This window comes from Zootermopsis nevadensis, unplaced genomic scaffold, assembly GCF_977971745.1.
Source record: "Zootermopsis nevadensis isolate Lab colony 2312 unplaced genomic scaffold, Znev_1.0 Znev_ptg000023l, whole genome shotgun sequence".
Lineage (NCBI taxonomy): Eukaryota > Metazoa > Arthropoda > Insecta > Blattodea > Termopsidae > Zootermopsis > Zootermopsis nevadensis.
Genome location: NW_028259155.1, coordinates 6068448 through 6094827, shown reverse-complemented (window position 1 = coordinate 6094827; position 26380 = coordinate 6068448). Strand labels below are relative to the sequence as shown.

Below are 26380 nucleotides of genomic sequence, written 5' to 3'. Positions count from 1 at the left end.
GAAGTTTACCAATTGCCCTCTTGATGGAGAATTTCTTACGTGTCTTTGTCATTGTAGTAAGTAGTTTACTTAGGTTTATACAAATAAAAAAACCAGTTAGTCGACCATAGATACTTCTCAGTTGTCCTCAGTTACATGTTTTCAAATCAGTGGAAAATCCAATCCTATTAGCGGTAAGGAAGTTAAAATTTATGCCATCCCTGTTTCACAACAAACACCCTTACACTTTGATGTATTACATTGAACAGTTTTATATTAAACTTAGTTATTTCTTCGGGGTTATGAACACAGGTAATTTATATATTATTTCGACAATAATAAACACTGTCTACATAGTATTTCAGCAGAACACAACTTACTCTGGTGAATTATAAATGGCGATATTTGATAAATATGTGTAACACAGTCCCATCTCTGTGATAGTCTTTGTAAAATGAACGTCAAAATTCGACTTGTGGGTGAGTTCAAAAGAATTCTGCAACAATAAAAACATAAATATCGAATAAGTTTAAATTTATTTAATTTTAATTGTATATTTTCATTATTCTATAAATGAATAGTTGAAGACAGTGATCTTAAATATTCGGTCAAATATACATGATGCTTTATACTGACAGAAAAGTGCTTTTAAAATTCTAAATTAATATTTTATAAAATTTTGAATATGCTGTTACTTAAGAATACGTTTAATATGGGATATTTTACGATACTTTACAACTTCAGTAATCATGTATAACGATTACCATGAACGAGCAGTGAAATATTATCATAGTCCCTGAATTTTACCAAATGAACTAAGAAAAGAAAACAGGGAACGTTATAACTGCAATTCCTATGACTTATTCTCGGTTATTAAACTGCATATGCTAAGTAGCATTCAATGGTAGGATATTTTGTATTTCACATCCAACCATTGTTTGTCTGCACTGGTCACAAAGAAGACCTTGATAAGGATTAGATTATGCGTAAAACATGGAAAAACATAATGCAACACTTCTTTCGTATTCGAGAGGTCCCCTGTTCAAAACTCGGCCCGGAGACCGGCTATGCTGACTGGGTTTTTCGTGATTTTTCTCAGTCAATCTCCAGGCAAATGCCAGGACAGTATCTTAAATTAGGCCACGACCGCTTCCTTCCACATCCTTTCGAATTCATTATTAACTATCATCATCACATTCGACGCTATATAGTATGAGCTACTGGAAAAACGTCGTTAAATAAACTTTGAATAAATAAATAAATAATGTAAAGAAAGTAAATAAAAAGCAATGCTTACATTAATGATTACTTCCATGTATTGTTCGGGAGAGAATATTCCCTCTGAAAGACCCGGTTCGAGCTCATCAAAGTTTTCGTATGAGGCAGAGACAAGATTTTTTATGAATTTGTAGACGTCGTCACTCTGACTTTTTCTGTAAAAAAGTATATATTACTTGTGTAGTTATAGTTCGTATTGGTAAATGAATAGAACACTTAAACATCTCGTGTTTATGTCCCTTGAATTTGCTTATAAATTAAACCCTTAAAATTATCAGGTGTGGTCATGACACAAAATGCGGCAAGTAACCCTGGAAACGCCGAAGAATAATGACATCACACGAAGGTACAGAGAATTAAAGAAATCTGTGGTAAATTTTCAACGCCAAATGAAGAGTCAAAGTAAGCATATTGTATAATAGGTAGCATAAGGTTTGTTAGTATTGGGTTAGGTTGGGTTGGTTTCGGTAAGGAAAGCCTAGGTTAGGTTAGGTTAGGTTATGTTAAATTAAGACACGAGAGGTTGAGTTAGGTTAAACCGTGGTTGTTTGATTGGGATAAATGACTGGGTGGCTCGCGTGTAGCCAATCTACTGCTGAAAGCAAATCTCCATGCACGGTGGAACCGCTGAATAGGTTAGGGCCCCCTTGGTGTTTCTGGGCCCCCAACGATTGCGAGACCTTTGTGGGGTGGAGCCCTAAGAAATGCGGATGCACTTTATAGGTCGAAGTCCATTGATTTGAGCGGAAACCCTCTCTTAAGTTATGTAGCGTTAGGTTAGGTTAGGTTAGGTTAGGTTAGTTGAGGTTAGGTTAGGTTAGGTTGTGCTACTTCGTATTTTTAACGTTTACAACAAATTAGTTTTCGAGGGCTAGAATATTTAGAATTCAAAATTTCCAAATAAAGCGTTTTGGAATTTTGTGTATGCCGATACGGATTACACCTTTAAGTCTTGATGTCTGTTCTAAACAGATTGATTGTTACATTACGCTTTTGCGGAAATATTGTTGTATTTCTGTTGAGGGCAGATGGTAACACTGGGAAATGAAGTGTTCCAGTCCTTGTACTCTCGTTCCATTGATACGACTGTCGGATTGCTCTGATAACGTCTCCACGTTGACACCCCAAATGACACCGCGCCAACTATGCCAGCGGAAATGAAAAGTAACCACAAGACACTGAAACAGAATTTCGTAGACATGTCATTTAGTACGTGCAATTGACAGTGGTTATAGTTCATTCTTTCATAATTACATATCTGAGTGGCATTTCTGATTACGTGTTTATCTCTTTCTGTGCCATAAACAAAATGTCTACACCAATGTGACCAGTGCTGCTCCAGAAACCTTGAATATGGCGTAGGATAGATCGATCACGCTGAAAAAAACTTTGTCACCTGCAGTAATTCGGAGTACTCAAGAGTAATTTTCAGGAATTCATTTATAAAGGGTTTTGACGACGGTAGTTTACACTTAAAATTATTTGTTGTCAGGACTTTTTCCATCATCCGTTTTTAAAATTCACGACGTTTCGGAGGCTGGTTCTGTCTCCGTCTTCAGGTGAGAGGTACCTACTCTACTGGACCAGTGACAGAGACTAGCTCTTTCTAAGGGACCCAACAGAGTAGGTACCTCTCACCTGAAGACGGAGACAGAACCAGCCTCCGAAACGTCGTGAATTTTTAAAACAGACGATGGAAAAAGTCCTGACAACAAATAATTTTAAATTTTTAGAAAGTTTCAGAATCAGGTTTTATTAGATTACGTTTCACGTAATTTTAAATTTTATTATTGGTGTGAAACATTACTTAGCAACAGAAATATTGATTACCCAATAATTCGATTTATTATTTTATTGATTTTTCTCGTGCTTGACGTATATGTTAAATAATTTATTTACCATTATCTTTCTCCCATGTTACCACTTAAGGAATAAATATACATTTATAAGTTCATATTTTAAAATATAAACGTTTAAAATCTTAGTTATGAATTATTTGTTTAAAAAAACTGTTGTACGTTAGTAAAACATTTGAATTACACACCGTTCCGTAGGAGTTCGCTTCTTTGCTATTAAATGATTCAGTCCATGAATTGAAGAGTTCTCCAAAAACATCAGACAGTACATGTACACAGCTTTCATGATTTTCTTTGCAATATTTGAACTCTTACTGTGAATCTTTGAATTGTTTGATCGAACAAACTGGTTAGAATCGATCGACCACATAGGCGTTAATCTTTTGATTCTGAAATCCATAACACCTGTCTGTCGCAGATTTATTTTCTGTGATTTACGTTTTATCATCTCTTCTGTTGTTCTTTGACGTCTGATATTTATTAAATGTGAATAAATCTGTCAACAGAAACAGAACAGAACACGAGCAATAAGATTTCAGCTTGCAAACCAGAGAGTACATTTAACTGAATAAACAGATTATACTAGTCGTGTGTTGTCTGAGGTATATTTAGTAAATAAAAGTTTCGATAGTTGATTTTATTCCATATGCTGGTGTTTGTTTATTATCGAATTGACACTCACGTAAAAATGAAAATAAGTCCATATCGTCGTAATATAAATAAAGTGTTGGTTATAGACATTTTTTAAGTTGCGTTCATTTGTTGCTTTAAAACTAAATAAATTTAATGAACTTTGTTATTTTTCTCACTGGCCATTAAATTTTAAAACTTAATTAATAGAACAAAACACTGCGAGATTCGTTCGCAGAATTTTTTATTCTTACCTTTGAAGTTTAGATACGTTGTAATTGTTTGTTTATTGTATGTGCATATAAAATCTTACGTGCAGATGACTAAAGCGTATTTATCCTCCATTCACTTACATCAGGATACATCTGAATAGCTAGTATACACAGAAAGGAATAAAAATTCTCTCGCACGAATAACACAACATTATTCAGAAATATAATAATAAATACTACGGTTTCATAAGTCGAGGCTTGTATGCGCAGTAGCACATTTATGTATGGGTGAATTCCAACCAAAGTTTAGTTTCTAGAACTCTTTTCACATCAGAACTCAAGGGACACGTGAATTATTTATTATAAAGTTTTATGTATTAAGCCCATGAATTTGTTACACGTAGCCTATTTAGACCTACACAGTTATGCCCTATTTGCGTGTGTGATATTTCATTTGTCGACGCTTTGTGAAATACTAGAAGCTAGGTTTTTATTTATAGGCCTACAAAAAGGTTGAGTAGCTGTAAAATGAGAAAAATTATAATTTGAATTTGTTCCAAGGCTGATTAAATGAAAATTATATGGGTCGAACAAAGATGAAATTAGAATTGTATATTGTGAACGAACGTGGGACGGAGGATAATATTAGTATAGACAGTGTATAAATTGGTTTTAAAAATGGAAACTCGTTTTAGATTGCTCAGAATATGGTAAAATGGCGGACTCTTGAGATGACTGTGACGAAGTTACTAGTTTTATATGAAAAACATAATTATTAAACTACTGAATTATTATTAACTACTAAAGGATAAAAATAAACACATCATGGAATTCGTGAGAAACAACTACAGATATATCAGAAATATTGAAATATTTTTGTTGTATGATTGGCAACCCTGGTCATGATTCAAGGTCATTTAGTGATATGCCGCGAGTGTGGTTCTATTCTATTCCTTGAGTCAGCATGACGTAAAGGTGACTGCTGGTCTATAGTTTGTTGTTTCTCTTTAGGTCTCTGTTGCATTGCTGTGATACGATGTTATTTCTGCATAACAGTGTTTTTCAGCAGAAATTGGTCTCTTGTCCGAGTGCTGTACAATAATGACCTGCTGTCATGCAGGTTGCCTACCCACATAGGAGGAACGCCAGAGACATCTGTGTTAAGTTTAACAAGACATTCTACATTAAGTAAAGCTATAGTAGATTCGTTACCGCGCGTCTCGTTTGAAACGGCTTCAGACGATAAAAATAACTATTTAATGGAAGCTCGTAAATAGGGACTTCGTGTCAACCCCAGTTTCAAGCCTGAGTTACCACATCGGTAAACATCTACCAGACTACAGATGACACCCGTCTCCACACTCGTTGCCGCGGGAACCAAAAATCTTACGTATTAGAAGTTCGTTGTTGACTAATAGATGGCAGCAAGATAGCTGTTTCTGAGACGTAACAACAGATGGTGCTCTTGGTTGAAACAGCTGTGCATGTGTGTGGTTTTGTGTATATGGTGAAATTAAAAGTTTTGTGACATTGCGTTTGGTTTTGTGCATTTTATATTATTTGTTCACTGGAATGTGCCACGCGGTCGATGTATAAACGATGTGGACTATAATTTAATTTCATATGCCCCTTTTTTGTTCCGTAAAATACCATAAAATGCACCAATAACTGACATTTATAGGGATGAATCTACACCAGCTTTGAAATCGTGCTAAAAGTGTGAGAAGGTATGTGTGTTTTGTGAAGTTTGTATTCTCAGGTATGATGAAAATAAAATATTATATATTGTGGTTACATATAACTGCTCTTGCTAATGAGAAATATTAAGATTAATAAAGTCTTGTAGTCTGTGCTGCACTCTTAACATGGTATTTTATGATGTGGTATTTTTAAATGTTAGACACTTGTATTTGGAGGTCTATGAAAGAGTTGTAACTTTCAATAGTTCTGTTTTCTCGGTTAATCCAAATTGTAGTAATGTATAATTACTTTAAATACATAGTAATATCTGCTCAAAACAAGTCTGCTTATTTTGTTACATATCAGAGTTTAAACTCTGTGCTTCCTGATGTAGTTTAGATTGGCATGAAGTATCTACAGCTTGTCACTGCAGTAGCAATAAAAGGTGTTATATGGATGGTTGAGAATCCAATGAGTGTAACTCGTTGATTTATTTTGTGGTGGGGGCGGTTGAATGTTTTTATGATACTAAAACTATTTTATGCCAGCAAAAATCATATTATAAATTAACATTTTCGTAAAATAATTCTTGTAGTTACGTTTGATGTCAATTTCAGATGGCTAAATTAATAAAATTATTCATTTTATGAATTTCTGTGGTGTAGTGTAGTTAACACATAATTCTTGTAGGGGTTATTTATTATACTAATGTAGTCTGCTGTATAGCAATGGATTTAGTGTAATATTTTAATATTCTTTTATATTCTTTGTTTGTGAAAATTAATTAATATATTAAGTTGTACTCATCTATATGTTTTGTGTTTTAATTACTTGTTTCAGATCCTATACTCAGACTGAATAACTTTTGTATTCATTGAATGGCTATATTTATATATGTTAAATGTCTTAACACATTGGTTTCTGAACTGTTTGTATGTAATAAGATTTCACTTGTAGATTCACACTCGTCCAGTGTCCTATGTTGTAATCTTAATCTGTCTTGTTGATTTTAATTGAAAAAAAACAGGAAATGAGGATGTATTCAATGTATTCAATATATTGACATTATCTTACATTGAAAGCTATTCCCATTATATATAACTATCAGCGGAGCAGAGTCCTCTAGCCGTTAATGTCCTACTGAAAAAATTCTGCCTGTTGTGGAACCTAAATGTTAAATATAAAGTTCACATATCCTGGGCCAGATGAATCCAGTCCACATTCTCATAACTGATTTTTAAGGATACATTATAATTTTGTCCTCTCTCACTGGGGTCTGTTCCTTTCAAGTTTTCTTGATACATTTTTGTATGCATTTCTAGTATCTCCCATGTGAGCAGCAAAACGGAAGTGATAGGAAGTAAATAATGTATATTCGAAGATGGTTGTCTACTGGGCTGTAATGTAGCCTAGTCTTTCATTACCTTGTTGATGGAGGCAGCAAGGACCTGTGAAACGCTGGTAAAGTTCTACCAGACCGCTTGACGTTACAACCAAGAAGACAGCCATCTTTGTACTCGCAACCTTGAGAACCTCAAATCTGACATAAGGTAGTTTTTGTAATTTAATTTGATTTATGTATTATTGTAATGTTGAATAATTATATCGTGACTTTTCAGTGATGAGTCAAGTGCTTATGCCAGAAGGACAAATCAAAATATTTTTGTATTTGTTCTAATAATATAAAATAGTGGGATATATTTCATGCATGTATACAGATACAGATGCTATGTTTAGGAATATGATCGCTAACAATGCAAATTTGTAAAATAAAATAAGCGTAAGACATTAGTCACCTGTAAATCGGTATTTTATTATATGCCCTTCTGGCATAGTACCTTCAAAATGATTAATGGTGACCTTGATTCTTCTACAGCAGATTTTGGTCTGTTCGACCATTATCAGGAAGGTATTTGGGGTATTGTTTTGGTACCGCCATGTAGAACTACATGCTGGGCTGGTGAGATATGATACACTTTGCATCTGCGTAAACATAATGGCTTCAGAACAGAAGACCTGCATTTTAATAGCCTATGAATTTGTTTCAGTATCGCTGAACAACCCACGACTCATCAGATTATTGCCGAAGTGATATTTATTTTTTGAACCATTGTTCACATTTCAGATTTACTCCCTTTGAACGTTTTATTAGGTCATAATATGTTCTGGTAGAGGAATACAAGTCATGATATATTTATGAAACTCATAAAAGAGGAAGTCGTCTCAGGAAGCTCAGATAGAAATCTTTATATTGACTAATTACTGTTAATTTTCAGCATTTTGTCAGATGTCGTAGATATGGTGAATAAATATTTTCTTGACAGGTTTTTGGGGGCCGGTAGGAGCAGGAGGCATCCAGCAGGAAGGGGAAGGACATGAAAGAGAGTGAGGTGCGGGAAGCAGCCCTTATAATGGGCCTTCGGAGTCCAGCGGGTGGATCACCAGATAAGGGAAGTGGTTCTTATAGTCATGTATTTTCTTCAGGTGATTGAAGGTGTTGACTATAAAGAAGGAAACACCATGACGGGGAAGAGAGACGATGTCAATGCCTTTCGGCCAAGTGCTCCATATTCTACGGGCACTATACCAAGACATGGTAACAAACCACCAGGAGCTGATTTTGAGGGTGAGTGACTTAAGATATTTTTTTAATTGCATTTACTCAGGTACTTCTGCAGTTAGGTTGCAGGCTGATTCAATTTCACTTTGTAAATGTATCTAATTTATGTTAGGGTAGCGTGTTAAATCTAGAGTTTTTGTTATAATGCCGGCTTTACCGTTATACTGCATCCTGTTTTTGTGAATGAGATGTAATAAAGGAAATATTGCTGCTAAATTTCAGAAGCAATTAAAATGAGCCATATTATCTTTATATCACATGTGGAGAAAATTAATCATATGAAGGTTTAGTCAGCCGGGGTAGCCTGGTCAGTATAGTGACTGGCTATGGACTGGACGACGAGGGCAGAGGATTTTTCCTCTAGCCTCTGCATCCATACTGGCTCTGGGGCCCACTCATCCTTCTGCCCAATGGGTACCAGAATCCTTTCCCAGGGGCAAAGCGTGACCTGGGGGTGATGCTGACCATTCACTCCCAATTGTATACATCGCGTGTGTAGGACAGCTTTAATTTTTACTTTTATTAAGGAACCGCTGAGTGTCACTCGATGGGGCCCCCTTCTAAGGGGTATATAATTTTCAACTGCAATTCTAAGTGCAAACATACTTAGAGTACTCTGGGTGACCATTTATCACTAATTCCCCATTACGTAACTTAACATGTTGATGCTCATCTAAAATAAGTGAGAGATAACAAATGAAACTCGGGTGAAGAAAATATAATATCGATCATTATCGAAGTTGCTTCGTCTCAGCATTGTCTGAACTCTAATTCAGTCCATGCCGAGATAAATATCAGTGGTACCTGGTGAACTTTATAAATAACAGCACTGCTAAAAATGTGTTTTCTGCAGATAAAATTGTTTGTACACGATCAGATTCTGACAGGGAAACTTTAAACCAGAATTAAAATGATTAAGAAATGGCCGACGAGTAAAAGGACAAAAAAAAGAAAGAAACACGTTTCCCGCGCATTTATAACCTCATCAAAGCAGCATAAATAATACAGTGATAATATAAATTATAATACTGGCGATTACCTTTTGTTAGTTAATAGAAGGTTATTGAAATGCATGTGGTAGATAAACAATTACGTGTTTTCTTTCGTGTATACCCATTTTTGTTTGTTCTTGGTATGACTTCAAGGAATTTTTGAAACACGTTTGATAATATACGAGGTGCGATCGGAAAGTTTCAAGACTGCGCCTATAAAAACCCGTACACTTATCTCAGGTATTAAATTCATCCATCACCCTCGAAGTAGTTCCCCTGGGAGTGAACACAACGATCCCAGCGCCGCTGCCAAGCCTGGAAGCATCCCTGGAAATCTTTCTTTGTCAGCCTGTCAAGCACCATCTGCGATTCTGCCTGAATCTCTTCTATCGTCTCAAATCTCCTTCCCTTTGGCTGAATTTTCATCTTTGGGAAGAGGAAACCTTAGAAAGGAAGTTGGGGTCGGTTCTTGCAAGATCTTGAGCTCCTGACAAACGAGAAGTCGATTCTGCTTCTGGTCCTCAGACAGGAGCCTTGGCACAAACTTGGCTGCGATGCGTCGCATGTGGAGTTCTTCCTTTAGAATCAGCTGACAGGTCCCATAGCCTATCCCAACAATGTCGCACAAGTCGTTGATGGTACGACGTCGATCTTCGTGAATGGCCTGCCGAATCTTCGTAACATTTTCGGGCGTTGTGCTCGAAGATGGTCGTCCAGAACGCTAGTCATCATCGACAGAGGTTCGGCCATTTTTAAAACGTGAATGCCACACAAAAGTTTGTGCACGACCCATTGCGGACTCCCCAAATGCTTGCTTTAGCATTTCATAGGTTTCCGTAGCCGTTTTGGCGAGTCTTTGGCAAAATTTGATGCACACGCCATTCCGAAATCGCAGGAGGGTCGGTGTAATGCACTACCAAAACGCCCGTAACTAAGAAAGAAATGCTAATTCGATGATGCCGGTTGGCACACTGATTCACTATGAATGTAGTCCGCACCCCCTAGCGGCAGAAGCTCGTACTACATCCGGTTCGCCCTCTCTTGACACAGTCTGGAAACTTTCCGATCGCACCTCGTACAACTGCACAGTTTAAACGAGTATTTGGCGGACATATTGGTGTCTTTGTTCAAGAAAAACATTCGGTACAGATAATTGCAGTTAATGTAAGGTAAATTTACAAACGTACAGATACAAGGAGATCGCGAATAATTGAATTGTGACACCAGCTGTGTGCTTACATCACTTCCGGTTTGGGACGTGGAAAATTTCAAGCACGTGATTTCTGTTGCACAGAATATATATATTTTGCAGCAAAGAAGCAGCGTTCTTTACTGTACTAATAAGCCTAACGTATGGATGCATTTGTTTGATCTAGGTTACATGTGTTTATCATTGAATTTAGACCATGGATAAGTCAAGGTTTACTTCGATTAAATAATAATGGCCTTGTGTGCTGGTCAGAACATTTGGGATTTGGTAAAATTTATGTTCGCTTTTGCGATGGGGGTAATATTGGCAGCCTGCCACGGTGGTCTAGCGGTTAGAACGCTGGCCTTGTAATCCTGTGGTCTCGGGTTCGATTCCCGGCGGTGCCCGAATGTATAACTTGTGTTGGGCAAGGCCGTGGTCTAGGCAACACGGAGTTTTCCTCCGTGGCATCCCAACAATTACTCCATTCACACACAGAAGAAGGCAATGGCAAACCACTTCTGGATCATCTGCCAAGAACGTATATGAACAGGTCCCAGTCCGAGAAAAGGATGGAAGGATCCTGTTCATATGGACCTATCGTCAGACAGAACACTAAATAATAATAAGATGAGGTGGTCTAGTGGTTAGAACGCTAGGCTTGTAATACTGGGGTCTCGGGTTCGATTCCTGGCGGTGCTCAGATTTATAACTTGTGTTGGGCAAGGCCGTGGTCCAGGCATCACGGAGATTTACCCGGTTTCTCCGTGGCATCCCAACAATTACTCCACTTTCATCATCATCTCGCAAAAAGGGGGTCACGATCGAACCCATGTACTGATGGGTCGCGAATCCATGCGGAGCTAAGTTCTGGTTTCAGATAAATACATTGTGACTGTGCAAGATTAGAAGCTTTTATGAATTCTTTGTAAGTTCCGTCAAGATATCGCACAAGACTTTTCCAGTCTTTGAGCAGAAAGAAAGCATATGTGAAGGAAGTTATAAAATATCCGTTTAGTTTCTTTCACTCGATGATTGGTTTACGTTTGTGGTGGAGCAAATTTAGACTGCGTCGTGTGCTTCGTGTTTTGTCAAGTGGTCTCACTCTCCCTTGTACGTTTATACGAGTAGACTTTTTAAAACTGAATAATATCCACAGTATTATATAGTTATAATTGTTTAATTTTAACCGTCTAATCACAATAAAATATTTAATAAAATATTTTATTGTGATTAGACGGTTAAAATTAAACAATTATAATCATCACAATATGACGCAACATTATCATCTCATTATATACTTAATTTTACTATTTCCTAAATTTTTCTTTTGCTAAATATTAGGGTAACGCAGTGAAGGAACATGGAGAATTCTGTGGCTTAGATGGGAGGATAATGTTAAAGTTGATTACAACGAAACAGAGTATATGTACTGAGCGACTGTAAGCTTGTCAAGAGGGATTGTATTTACGGAGCTAGTTAATGATTTTGAATTTGTTTGTTCACTTTATCGTGTCTGCTGGAAGGAGTTCAGAGACGCCACGAATATTTAAGATGCTGATGAATTTGGAAGTTTGCAAAAAAAAAGTTCATTTTGCAGGCATATTTTTGTATGTGTTTAACTCGACAGACGTGCAAAAATCTTCTTACCAATTTCCATACATTTTATATTGATTTAGCGTTAGAAACTGATATTAGAATTAGGCATATATTTAGCGCTTAGTTCCTTGCTGATAGCTGAACTAGAATTCAGGAGGTTTATTTTAATTGGATTGTTTTCAACATGTGTTACCACTTGATCGTAAGCTTTAAAACTTTTTAATGATTTAAAGCAATGCAGTATTAACGTAATCAGGAATATATTACGTCTGGTTTTAAATATACAGGGAATGGCAAGTTATTTTGAATTATATTTGCTGCAACAACTTTAAAATGCCGTTGTGCGTTGTTCTCGTTTTTGACTCTCGCGAAAGAGTGATAAATACGTCCGTGAACGTACGGATGCATTTGTTTGATCTTCGGCCAGTAGGCTGTTAGAACGCAAGAGACCGCGGGCTCTCTCAGTGTTACAAGGAGCGTAGTTCGTGATTCATCTGTTCTCGGGGAATCTAGTAACCGAATTTTAAGTTGCCCTCTCGTTTTAAAATGTCTAATCGGCGAAGATGCAGTGCGTATACTTTCCCAGTTTCATCGCTACGACGTGGAAGTAGCAAAGGTGATGTAATTTAAGGTTTTTTTAAAACCCTTTGTATGTCAGTGGTAGGGACTTTATAAGCAGTAACGAAGTGTTCTTATGGTTTTAACCTTCTAGCAGGTTAATAGAGCACGAATGCCAGGGTTAATCAAGACTGTGTGTCTAAAACATAGTTTGTTGTTAGTATTTTGTAGTGACGTGTGTATTTCTACATGGCCTTAGGATTGAATGCATCTTCAGTCAGAAGTTTATTGTAGATATTTTACAGAATATTATTTTGTGAAATTTGATGTTTTTACGTTGGGTAACATGAAGAAGAAACCTGACGAAAACTATTTTTGATTGTTATTTTATTTACTTTTGACTTAAAATTTATTAGGTGTAGATCAGTGGTATTCAACCTGGGGTACGTGAAATTTAAAAAAAATTATATTATTTTATGATAAACACTGAATAATCAGTAATTTAATTTATTTTAGATGTAGATTATATACTATGTATAACTTGAATTATACACCAAAAACTTTGGGGTACAAAGTTGAAGAGAAATTATATCTGGGGGTACGCGAAGACATCTTACGGCGTACGTGAAATTTAAAAAAATATATATTATTTTATGATAAACACTGAATAATCAGTAATGTAATTTATTGAATTTATTTTAGATGTAGATTAGATACTATGTATAACTTGAATTATACACCAACAACTTTGGGGGTACAAAGTTGAAGAGAAATTATATCTGGGGGTACGCGAACAAAAAAGGTTGAATACCACTGGTGTAGATTATATCTGTGTTAAATTTGTCAGTTATAATCTTCAAAATTTCGCACGTTTTTAATTAAACAATACGTAATATATAATTTGCATAAATGCTTAAATTCTGTTTCGTAATAAATTTAGTATTCTTATGTACAACGATCTATTAGTTATCACTGACTGAAACGCAGTGAATCTTTCGGATGGCCGCCATGTTGTTGATTTACGTTCTGCGTAAAAATTACCAGGTTAAAAGTTGCCTGCTTGCAAAAATCCAATACCATACATGATTTTGGTGTATTTGATAATAGATTCATACTTCGTTCGTGTTATTGTTAATAGTTGTGAAACATTAAGGAGTTAGTGATTAGATGTCCTGTAATGGCACGATATTCGTAATAATTGTCTGTAAAACAAATCAACTGGCCGAAACTTGAAAGAAAGAACACAGTATGAAAATCTCACCAGATTACATCGGATTCACGGTATTACCAGGGTTGGACGCCGTGTATTCTGATTAATGACATTGCCAACAAATAAATCACAAATAAAATATTCTCAGGAAATCAGCCGCGTCAACTGGTCACCCTAGTAAACCGACGTTTCGGTAACCAACTCTGCCCCCATCATCAGGGTTCTGATGTCATGATGGAGTTTGTTCCCGAAACGTCGGTTTACTACGGTAACCAGTTGACGCGGCTGATTGCCCGAGAAGATTTTATTGATTGTACTCTCAGCGAAAGTCTCAAATCATATATTAATTAGTTTAGTTACGCTGTGACCGGAGTTGGCGAAATGGGTTATTAAAAGTTATTTTAAAGTAACGAAGTGTTTTAAGCCATACCTTCGAAATCGACAAAAGCGAAGTATACTTTTTTAGGCATTACAATAAAATGCGTAATTTTAACTGAAATAAATTTTAAAAAAAATTGTCATTTCGTGAAATTCCTAGAACCCTTGTTTAGAATATAATATTTAGGATGTACGTACATCAGCGGTCCCCTTTTGACTGTGTGTTACAAATAGTTAAACAAGTCAAACCTGTTATTGTCTTGAATGATTTATTGTTTAACTCTCATTTCCGCTCTCTCACAGGAACGTTTTAATTTTCTTAGTTTACCTCGATAATGTATGTGGATGTGAATTTTTGCTGATTCTGTAGTTAAACGTCCAGAAATTTCTAATCTAGAGTTTATTGAGTTATTGTGGTTAGGCTACTTATTGACTTCAGTCGTTAAATTAAAATAAACTTCGTAAAGAATTTGAGGTTTTCACTGGGGTGGGTTGTTGGGTCGTGTATCCTGGCGAAGGGGTTTTATCCACATGTAATCCTCCAGATGTCGTCGTGTTTTACGTTTAACTTAACCTCCTGGTCCATATATAGTCAAGGATTAGATTTCCCTGTGTATCCCGGAATGCCATTTACAATACGTTTACGTCTTGAAATTCCATGGACTTTCGATGTCAGGTGAAGTGATGAATCTACTTGTTATCGCCGGTGATGTCAATGCTTTTGAGTGACACTAGGCGAGGGTGAAGTTGTTGAATGCTCCTGACAAACTTATTCCGAGTTTCTGGACAACACGACATTTTTGAATACGGGCCAGTGCTAGGTTTTCTCATAATTGTTGCGTCAGAGAGAAACCATACAAAGGAAACTCCCTGGATTTTTCAGAGATGTTTCTTTTTTTTACGACATCGCAACAACGTATTTTTTGTGTTGTTCGTCTATAATATAATCCAGACTTTGTACATGGGACTTCTACCTCTTTGGGCTACTGAAGAAACACTTGTGATGTTATGAAAAGATGAAGGCGAGGTGTTCTAGTACAGTGGTATTCAACTTGGGGTACGCGTACCCCCGGGGGTACGCGAAGACATCTTAAGGGGTACGTGAAATTTAAAAAAAATTATATTGTTTTATGATAAACACTGAATAATTAGTAATGTAATTTATTTAATTTATTTTAGATGTAGATTATATATTATGTATAACTTGAATTATACACCAACAACTTTGGGGGTACAAAGTTGAAGAGAAGTTATATCTGGGGGTACGTGAAATTTTAAAAAAAATATATTGTTTTATGATAAACACTGAATAATTAGTAATGTAATTTATTTAATTTATTTTAGATGTAGATCATATACTATGTATAACTTGAATTAAACACCAACAACTTTGGGGGTACAAAGTTGAAGAGAAATTATATCTGGGGGTACGCGAAGACATCTTAGAGGGTACGTGAAATTTAAAAAAAAATATTATTTTATGTTAAACACTGAATAATCAGTAATGTAATTTATTTAATTTATTTTAGATGTAGATTATATACTATGTATAACTTGAATTATACACCAACAACTTTGGGGGTACAAAGTTGAAGAGAAATTATATCTGGGGGTACGCGAACAAAAAGGGTCGAATACCACTGTTCTAGTAGGTTCAGATATTCAATCTGGGTTTCTACTCCACGGGAACAAAATGAGTGGTGTATCACTCGGACAAATGTATCAATTGTTCTGGAGTAATATAGGGTTTGTCCGTTAATTGTTACTGTGACGGACATATATTTTGAAGTAATAAATAGTTATGTGATAGGTTTTCACGGCGGTGAGTTTGAAGATGGCTGTCTTCTGGGTTGTTACGTCGTGTAGTCTGGTAGAAGTTTGCTGATTGCCCTGATGATGGAGGCAGCAAGGACCTTTGAAACGTTGGTAAACTTCTACCAGACTACAATAACCCATAAGACATCCATCTTACTTTGTATGTTACTTGAAGTAAAACCAATAAGACTTTGGAAGGAAGATTTTGAGGTTGGTACATACATTAGGGTTATTGAATATGTAAATAACTATAAATTTGTCGACTGTCGCTTTGTAATCTTTGTTAAAATGGTCCTTTGTGCTCTGCAGAAGGATTAACATAACTTTTGATACTGTCAGTTGAAGGTCAAATAGGCTTTCGTCAGTCCAATATAACAGGAATATTTTCTGTTGGTAACGAAAACTGTTGTCACTTGTGTGTATTTAGTAGCTTTACTGTTTTATTACGCGTTATTGGTCATAAGTGCGTTCACAAAGTTTTTATTTGAAGTGATTTTTAAATTGTAATAAAGTCTTCAGACTGTCACGCCAAGAGGCATATTATACGAGGTGCGATCGGAAAGTTTCAAGACTGCGCGTATAAAAACCCGTACACTTATCTCAGGTATTAAATTCATCCATCACCCTCGAAGTAGTTCCCCTGGGAGTGAACACAACGATCCCAGCGCCGCTGCCAAGCCTGGAAGCATCCCTGGAAATCTTTTTTGTCAGCCTGTCAAGCACCATCTGCGATTCTGCCTGAATCTCTTCTATCGTCTCAAATCTCCTTCCCTTCAGCTGAATTTTCATCTTTGGGAAGAGGAAGGAGTCACACGGCGAATAAGGAGGGTGCGGGATGACGGCCATGGTGTTTGAGGCCAAAAACTGCCGAACTTTGAGGGCGGTGTGCGCTGGCGCGTTGACATGATGCGTCGCATGTGGAGTTCTTCCTTTAGAATCAGCTGACAGGTCCCATAACCTATCCCAACAATGTCGCACAAGTCGTTGATGGTACGACGTCGATCTTCGTGAATGGCCTGCCGATTCTTCGTAACATTTTCGGGCGTTGTGTTCGAAGATGGTCGTCCAGAACGCTCGTCATCATCGACAGAGGTTCGGCCATTTTTAAAACGTGAATGCCACACAAAAGTTTCTGCACGACCCATTGCGGACTCCCCAAATGCTTGCTTTAGCATTTCATAGGTTTCCGTAGCCGTTTTGGCGAGTCTTTGGCAAAATTTGATACACACGCCATTCCGAAATCGCAGGAGGGTCGGTGTAATGCACTACCAAAACGCCCGTAACTAAGAAACAAATGCTAATTCGATGATGCCGGCTGGCACACTGATTCACTATGAATGTAGGCCGCACCCCCTAGCGGCAGAAGCTCGTACTACATCAGGTTCGTCCTCTATTGACACAGTCTTGACACTTTCCGATCGCACCTCGTACATTCTGTATGAGTCGTGTTTATAATATAGTTAACTGTGATCTTTTTGAGTTGTGGTGCCGTGTACGTTTCGTCTCCATCTTCAAGGTTGAATACCCTGAAGACTGAGAGCTCGTACAAGATCACACGATATCAGAACCCAGAAGACCGTAATCGACTTTATTCGTTTGCTTTGCTGTTTGAATGCCCTTTCGTATGCAAGCTTCTTGTATGTGCTGTGAAATGTAAATCACTCAGCTTTATAGGTTTAAATCCGCAAAGCAGAAGACCTGGATGTGATAATGACTAAACGGTTTATACGAGGGTCGCTCATTAAGTAATGCCCCACATTTTTTTCCTCAGAACATATTTATTCAAGATGGCTCAAATTTAGTGACAATATAAATCAATGTTTCCTTTACACATACTATTTTTCCACATAGTCCCCATCAACTTGTACGGTTTTACGCCAGCGTGGAACAAGTGCATGCATGCCTTGCCGGTACCAGCTCTTGTCCTGTGCACGTAGCCATGCCCTCACTGCTTGAATAACGCTCTCGTCATCTTCAAACCTTGTTCCGCGGATAGCATCTTTAAGTGGCCCAAAGAGATGGAGTCGGAGGGTGGATGGGGCAGCACCGTTCAACCAAATTTGGTGATTTCTTCCCGGGTTCTCGGACTTGTGTAAGGGCGTGCATTGTCATGCAGGAGCAAAATTTCTGCTGGATGCTTGTGAGGCCGAACTCGTCGGAAACGCTTCTTGAGGGTTTCCAGGGTCATAATGTACGCGTCTGAATTGATGGTCGCACCTCTTGGCATCACATCCACAAGAATGACCCCATCACTGTCCCAAAAGACAGTCATCATGACCTTTCCGGCGGAGGGAGTTGTCTTGAATTTCTTCTTTCTCTGTGATTGAGGATGATGCCACTCCATCGACTGCCTTTTTGTCTCCGGCTCAAAGTGGTGTATCCAGGTTTCTTCACCTGTAATGATCCGGGACAGAAAGATCTCTCCCTCAGCATCAAAACGCTCCAACAATTCAGAAGAAATCGTTTTCCTTTGAATCCTGTGGTCTGCTGTGAGACTTCGTGGAACCCATCTTGCGCACACCTTCGAATATGCAAGAGCCCGGATAATTGCAATTACACTTCCATTGCTGACTGAAAGCTGTTGGGCCAATTGTCGAGTTCTGATGCGCCGATCCTCACGAATAATGGCATCCGCGCGGTTCAACATGTCTGGAGTGGTGGCTGTGGCAGGACGCCCAGAGCGCGGCAGATCACGGAGCTCGGTTTCTTCACTTCCTGAAGCTTTAACTCTCTTAGCCCAGCGACCAACGGTGCTCCTATCGACTGCACAGCTTCCATACACAGCACACAAACGTTTATGAATGTTCACCACAGTTTCTTTTTCAGCAAAAAAGAATTCAATTACAGCTCGTTGCTTGTAACGAGAGTCGTTCAAAGACGCCATTTTAACAGTTCACTACAGCTCCGCTATCGGTTTGAATCATTTGAAACTCCGTACACGAACGCGGGAAACATCAAATCTCAAGCATGTAAAAGTGCACTTTTCTATCTTCATTATTGGCTGAGAAAAGAAATGTGGGGCATTACTTAATGAGCGACCCTCGTACTTTATACGTGCAGAAAGAGTGCCTGTTAGCACTGTTCGAATTTCCAAACCCACATTTCATGATTTAAGAGTTCTTTATTTACATCGAGTTTTTTTTGACTGACTTATAAATAAACTCTCGTCTGACGATATATTTGTAGTTAAACTGAGGAAGAAATCAGTCAATAAAGACAAACGTTGTCTTCGAATTTTCGATTACAACCAAATCCCTTGTCGATTCTTTAGCTATAAATAACTCTATGGGCCCTAAATATTACTTCATCTAGGCAAGATATTCAATGTCATTTATGGAACAAAGTTCATTATCGTGTGTACAAAAGCCCGTCACTGATACTAATCTGATATCAATCTTTACACTCGTACTATACAAGATTCGTTTTAATATTATTCTTTACCTCAACGCATAGGTCTTCAAAGCGACTAATTTTCCTTATTTATTTTTCATTTCTCCTATTTCGCTCCCACCTTATTCTGCTTGGTGATAATCGTAATAAAATTTGGTACAGATTACAAATTGTGAAGCTGTTCGTTATTAAATTTCTCCTGTTTCTTCATCTGTTGGTCCAGTTCCATACCGGAATACACAAAATATACTCATGCATTTTTCGAAAAGTGCATTTAGAAGTATTTAATCCGCCTTGCTTGATAGTTTCCCATTTGGCCACCAGATCGTTGCACCTCAGTGCCCACCTCACGACTTTCGTCTTACGTCATTTTGTTATAACTGCTCGTAGGACATTCAAAAGTAGGATTTTGAGGTCGTGGAAAATGGCACGACCTCCACATTAAATTTCATCCAAATCCGTCCAGAGGTTCTCGGGTTTAATTGCCATGCACTTCGTGCGAAGAACGTATAATAATACAGAAAGTGATGTAGACGTACATATGAAAACAATTTCACGTTAGAGATTACGCTGTTGTTAATTTCTTTGTGAATTCAGTTTAGATTTAACTAATGTGGTTGTATTACGAAATAACTTCTGATTATTCAAAATAACTTACGAAGACAATACACTCAGTACTGAACAATGCAAAACGAATGTGTATTTTTGTGCATTATTTGCTCTGAAAACATGAAATAGAGACGTAATGTGTACAAGAAGTCTTTCTACATGTTTTTATGTATACATTGAAGGTTGCCGCACTAGTCATTCTGTTCGTTGCCAGTAGATTAAAACTCCAACTTTACATTAAGTTAAAACTATAACTTTATCGTATGTCTAAAAAAATTCCTTGTGAAAAAGTTCATACTTCTTCGTTTAAATTTAAGGGAGAATTATTTATTTTATACCTTCATACCTTGTCTTTTTTCACATTTCTTCTTTGTTAAATACCAGAATATAATTCATGACTATGTTAAATTGTTAGCGATAGAATTGTGGTGGCTGTATTAATAGTTATTTAATTATTAAAAGGGAAATTTATCCGTATACCTCAAATTTGTCGATAATTTTCTACATTTAGTTAAAAAAGTGTGACGTAATCGTTTTTGTTTATTAACTTACGTGAGTCAGCAGTGAAATTTGTGTCACACCTTAATATACACGAAGAGAGGTTATCCAGATGGTCTGAGGTGAAGCCATGTGCTCTCTTTCGTTAGTCAATAAAGACGTTTGTGTTTGACCGTATTTCAGATTGTTTTTAGGAGGGATATATATGCACGAGTATTTATGGCAAATGCCTTCACTCATCCAGTATGCCGTCTTTCGAATACGAAGGTCGTGTGTCGATGTATCCAGAATACTGTTGTTAAATTTTTAATTATTTTCTTAAATTAATGACGAATGTTGGTAGTGTGCTGTTGCTAAAGATTGTATCGGTTACACAAGCGACTTCCGAGGATCCAATCACATCAGAACCCTGAAGATGGGGACAGAGGTTGTTCCCGAAACGTCGGTTTACTACGGTAACCATTTAACGCGGCTGATTGCCTGAGAAGATTTTATTGAGCACAGGTAATGTTTGGGTCTAGGGGTCTGGGTATGTGTATGGGTCGAATTATAGCGATCAAACGTTAAACAGAAAATTTTGTGATATCTCGGGTCATTAATTTTTCGCAAAGTTATTTGCAGTTACGCGTATTGTTTGTTCTTGACACAGTCGGGTTCCGAAAACATATCTCACCGACGTGATTTTATCAGGGATTGATAGGTTTTACCTCCCAAGAACAGATCGAGATAAATGTTTATTGGTATTTATGCGTAAGGTAGTACATTTGCGTCATATTGTGAATTAAGTTAATATTTTAATATCTTCCGTCAAATCACAATTTTTAATAAGATAATAAAATATAAAATATTTAAAATATCATTTCACGTTCCGATGATGATCGATTTACAAATTGGAACGTTCCAATTTGTAAATCGATCATTCGATGCGGAACGTGAAATGATATTTTAAATATTTTATATTTTATTATCTTATTAAAAATTGTGATTTGACGGAAAATATTAAAATATGGTATTTATGCATTAAAACATATATTAATGATACGATAGTCAGGGCAGATTTTAAATAGACCGGGCTGTATTATGGCTGAAGTAAGAGAAATTCGGGATTTGGTGGGGTACAGGTAACATATTTGAAGATACATATCGGACTTGGGCCGGGTAGGGTGAAATTTTGAAATTTTGGCTTGTCCTCTATTATCCACGCTTTCCGGCAAAGATGAAAAAGTATGCAGACATTTTACTCGGTGGTATGCGCCGGCTAGACGTATGTGTAACAGGAAACTACCCATTCGTGTGTATTTGATTATAAGTTACGTTAATATGATAGATTCTTGGTTCATTTTACAACGTGAATGCTACGTTAGACGTTTTCCGTTGTCTGAACTGTATTTGATGTACACGACGTTTCGGGTTTGAGTACACTTACGTCTTCAGATGATCACAACCTACACAGAACATCGCAACTAGTTTGAAAAGGTGTACTCTTTTGAGTACGCTGTTCTTCACTTGGATAGTTGTTGTACGTGTTTCAAGGTCATTGTTACGAAACAGTTACCTTAGGTCATTCTCGCACTGATGTTGTGGAAGTGCCATGTAGATTGCCTACACCCCAGAAGGGCAGGGCAGACAGGCCCACGGTAAGGCGTGAAGGACACTTAAAATTCCACCAAGATAAAAATTTCTTGGTTTCTCGTCAAAATGACCCGTGGTACGACAACGATAGCTGCCTCGTTTTGTAGGAATTCGCTCAGTTACTTCACACGTCTGACAGAGTGACCACAGAGTTTCCAGACACTTTTTACGTCAAAGTGATTGGTTACTTTTTACAACCATACAAAGCAATGAACCAAAAAACTGGTTCTGTTATTTGTATATGACGTAATTTTATTTCTTTGGAAACGAAACACGGTAACATTTTAACCGAATAAGAAGAAATTTAAGAATTTATCACTAGTCATAATTTCGTTATGAATCTAGTTTAGGTTTCTTATTTTTGTTTAAAATTACTTGAAGTTGTCAGGTCTGTATGTTCTGAAGAATTTAGTTTCTGTTTGAAAAGTCTACGTAGTATTTGTTTCTACACAAATTATGCCCGATTCATTATTTTCACTACTCGCAGATTATACAGAATCATCAGATAGTAACAGATGTTGAATGGTTGTTTTAACGAAAAGAGATGATGAAAGATGTATAAAATACGTCTCTCACATGATAGATTGAGTGCACGGAAGTGAAGACGAATATGTTTCCCAAGAACTGTATAATTTTGACTTGAGTAGGCCCACATTTTGTGAAGTCAACAAACTCTTAGAACAAGATGTAATGCATCCAGAAGGAGACGGGTCATTGTCTCCATCACTTGGAAAAAAGGATTTCTGTAATGTGGGTTCTGCTCGAAAGAAAAGTGAAAAAAAAACGAAGATATGTCAAAACATTAACTCAGATATTTGAATTTAATCCAAACACAACAGACAAAGAATTGGCTGTTTTCCACAGTGTTCGCTAATGTTCGTCAACTCCCACATACGCCCCTGCCAATGCCGGAAATTATTGCGTGTTTTTGTTAAAGAAAACGCTTTAAATTAACAAATAACTTTAGCAGGGTCTTACTGGCGAATCTAACACTTCTTTAACCTGTGAAGAATTTCCAATACTTTTGCCGTGGTCCTGGGTCGAATGAATCCAGTACACATTTTTCCTTCTTTCATTTGAGATCCAATCGATTTGTGATTGCCAATTTTTCCGAGGGACATTTGTTATTTTTTCTCTGTTTTTCGTTAAAGTTCTAGCGACATTAGCTTCATCGTGGCCGATCGTGGTAAAGGACTGTGACTTGGAATAGGAAGGACCTCCGAGATAATACCCAGTGTATTATCAAGCCTGCGATTAGGCGTGTAGTTTGTTGAGGAGGTGTTAAACGGATCTCTGGCCTTTGGACGCAGAAGATCAAAATTACTATCTTCACAGCTTCGATAACCTAACATTTTAATATTATCATCCATATATGTTTAGGTATTCGTAGTAGTATCTCTTCTTGTGGTTTACCGAAAACATTTTGTATGTATTTATCATCTGTCCATACGTACTGATTTCCCTTGATAATACTAATTTTAAACAAATATAATTCTTGCTGTTAAGAAACGGATTTTTAAAAACTTTGTTCAGTTAAGCGTGTTAGTAAATATATTTACTTTAAATGTGACCCTACGAAGCCTTAACTCCGACATTGTCTTAAGTAGTCACAGATGATCTGTGATAATAGTTTATCTTACGTATTTGTCCGTAACTTTGGCATATTTTTTGTTTTGTTTTAAAACTTTCCTTTTTCGGGGCTGTGTAAAGAATTGAAATATTTGAGGATAACATTTCGACAGGTGTCACAGTGGCCGCTTGGTCGCTGGGACCGTGGGTTCGAATCCCACTCAAGCCATGGATGTTTTTCTGTGTTGTGCTGTCCTGTGTACAGGTAGAGGCCTTGCGACGGGCCGATCCCCCGTCCAAGGAGTCCTACCGAATGTCTATAGATCAAAGCCAAAGAAAGGTTGAGACCCGCAGATGCTCAGGCACTTGAAGAACGGGTCGTTCCCAGTATTAAAGTATCCAAGTAACATTTCGACACAAGGGAGATGCACTCGGCGGGAATAATTATTTCTCGCGTAGTATTTTAAACTGTGGATGTTAGTGACTCTTCATGTGGGGGGACAGCGTACAGAATGTTGATTGGAAGCCTCGTGGAAAATAGGCTAACTGCCTACTACTCGGTCTAAAAGTAGTGCTATATACACAGAATACGTAGAAGTGAACTCATTTTTAAAACTTCACTCTAATGAGTTTACAGTGACTCTTAATAATAAACAGCGATTTCCAGGCAGAACTCTTCAAACGCACTTTCGTATTGCACAACTTCCTGTCCTAAAGATTTTGTGCTAATGCTATTTTAGGTAACATAAATTTGCAACGAGTAAAAAACGATTTAGGTCGTTTGCCTAACTCATGGTACCGTTAATTTTATGGCATTCACTTGTGAAAGTTTCGTATTGTTTTACTCATTTTGGAAAGAATATAATACTATTCAAATAGAATTTTAGATTACGTTAAATTTGTTGGGGATAAACTCATGACTTGACATGTAATTCGTATATGTAGATGATTTAGTCACTGGCCTCTTACCGTGAAGGTCCGAGTTCAGACCAAAGGTGGTCCACGTCGAATTTGTAGTGGACAAAATTGCACTCATAAAGATTTATTTCCGATGTAAGACTTGAGGTTCTCACAGCGGTGAGTATGAAGATTTCTGTCTTCTGGGTTGTTGCGCTGTGAAGTCTGGTGGATGTCAACCAACGTTTCGGAGGTCATACTTCCTCCTTCATCACTGCGACTAAAAATATGAAGATTCCTGTCTTCTGGGTTGTTGGGCTGTGTAGTCTGGTCGATGTTAACCAACGTTTCAGAGGTCATACTGCCTCCGTCATCAGGGCGCAATAACCCAGAAGACAGAAATCTTCATATATTTCCGAGTTTGTCTGTTTTTATTTGTGAATATTACTGAATATTTACGCATGCCATCTGGGGGTTGGATAATGGATCCGTTAGCTGTCCCAGTTCCATATACATCAGGCTTAAATTGTTAATTAGATATTACTGTCAAATGTAAAGGTAAATGAAAATTTTGCACGGCCGCCATGTTACTTTTGGTGAAGTCTTACTCCACGTTGGATCATTACAAATTCCTTACCTCCACACTAATTCTGCTACTGCCCAGTTTTATCGTAGGGACTGTGGAAAACCACGGAAAATATTACGATAGTCGGTGTCGTAATCGACGATCGAACGGGGTACCTCCAGAATAGAATCGTGGTTTTGTGTTTTCTTATTGTTGATGTTTAAGATTATGAGTTATGTCTCTTGGACTGACAGCGTCATGACTTTTACACTGATTTCATAATTGTCAGTCATCTGGTTCAGAATTTAGCAGAAACATGTAAAGAATGATATTCTAAACATTCGTGTTGTTTCATATAAAGATAGAACATTAAAATAGCTTGGTTTAGGAACTATATAATTCTGTAATATACATACGCTGTTTGAACAAAGAAATACTCTTCGCCACTAGACTGATTTATATGTAAAGATACGTAGAATATTTTTGTCTGGAATAATTTAATTACAGGGATCTGTAGTTTGCAGTTGCAACATTAAATCTTCTATTGGAGCATTGAAGATAAATACTGAGTGCGAAAGTGTGGTTAGTGTTGTATTTTTGTCGAAAACACTTTTTTTTTGTTATATACCAAATTCCGAGGTTTATCCGTGGTTACGCGCTGAAACAAAGTCTTGGTTTCAAATGAGATTCATGGAGATATTAACAACATAAAAATACCAAAAATTTCAGTCAGGGTTTCCATTATTTATTCCGCATTTGCAAAATTTAAATATTAACATTTATTGTACTATAATTTTACACGTTGCTTTATACGGATTCTAAACATTGTACTAGACCTCTATCCGTGTTGTGGTGACCGCAGAGAGAATTAGTTGTAGTTCGTATCGCTTCATTACATCGGTGTGAAAATTTAAAGCGATTTTCGTAAAAGAATCAAACCGGATATTGTTTGAGGTTTTCAGGGCGGTAAATACGTCAGTTGAAGTCTTTTGGTTAAAAACTTAAGAGATACCTCCAAAATGTTAGCAGTCACAGTGTAAACATTGCATCTCAGGTTACCCTACGATGATAGGTCAGTCTGCAAGAAACATGATTGTCATTTTACCATTCGATATGAGAATCGATCGATCGATCGATTCTCTGTGACTTTGACGCAGTTAGTAACTCAAGCTTTTATCGTAGACTAGGATGATAATTATGAACTTGAAAGGTTCTGGAAGGAAG

At 37.2% G+C, this 26380-nt stretch overlaps 1 protein-coding gene across 8 annotated transcripts in view; it reads left to right on the top strand.

Annotated features, from left to right (window-relative positions):
• Positions 1–26380, top strand: part of LOC110834593 (protein SSUH2 homolog) — a 75819-nt gene that overhangs the window by 27351 nt on the left and 22088 nt on the right. For 3 of the 8 annotated variants that reach the window (XM_022073927.2, XM_022073928.2, XM_087354438.1), the window contains exon 2: positions 8120–8261. In XM_022073927.2, the coding sequence (XP_021929619.1) occupies positions 8156–8261 (106 nt within the window). In that variant the 5' untranslated portion in view covers positions 8120–8155. Of the gene's footprint in view, positions 1–5405; positions 5683–6957; positions 7186–8119; positions 8262–12502; positions 12652–26380 lie in introns of those variants that run through there. The other 5 variants (XM_087354437.1, XM_087354435.1, XM_022073929.2 and 2 more) reach the window with 4 other exon arrangements.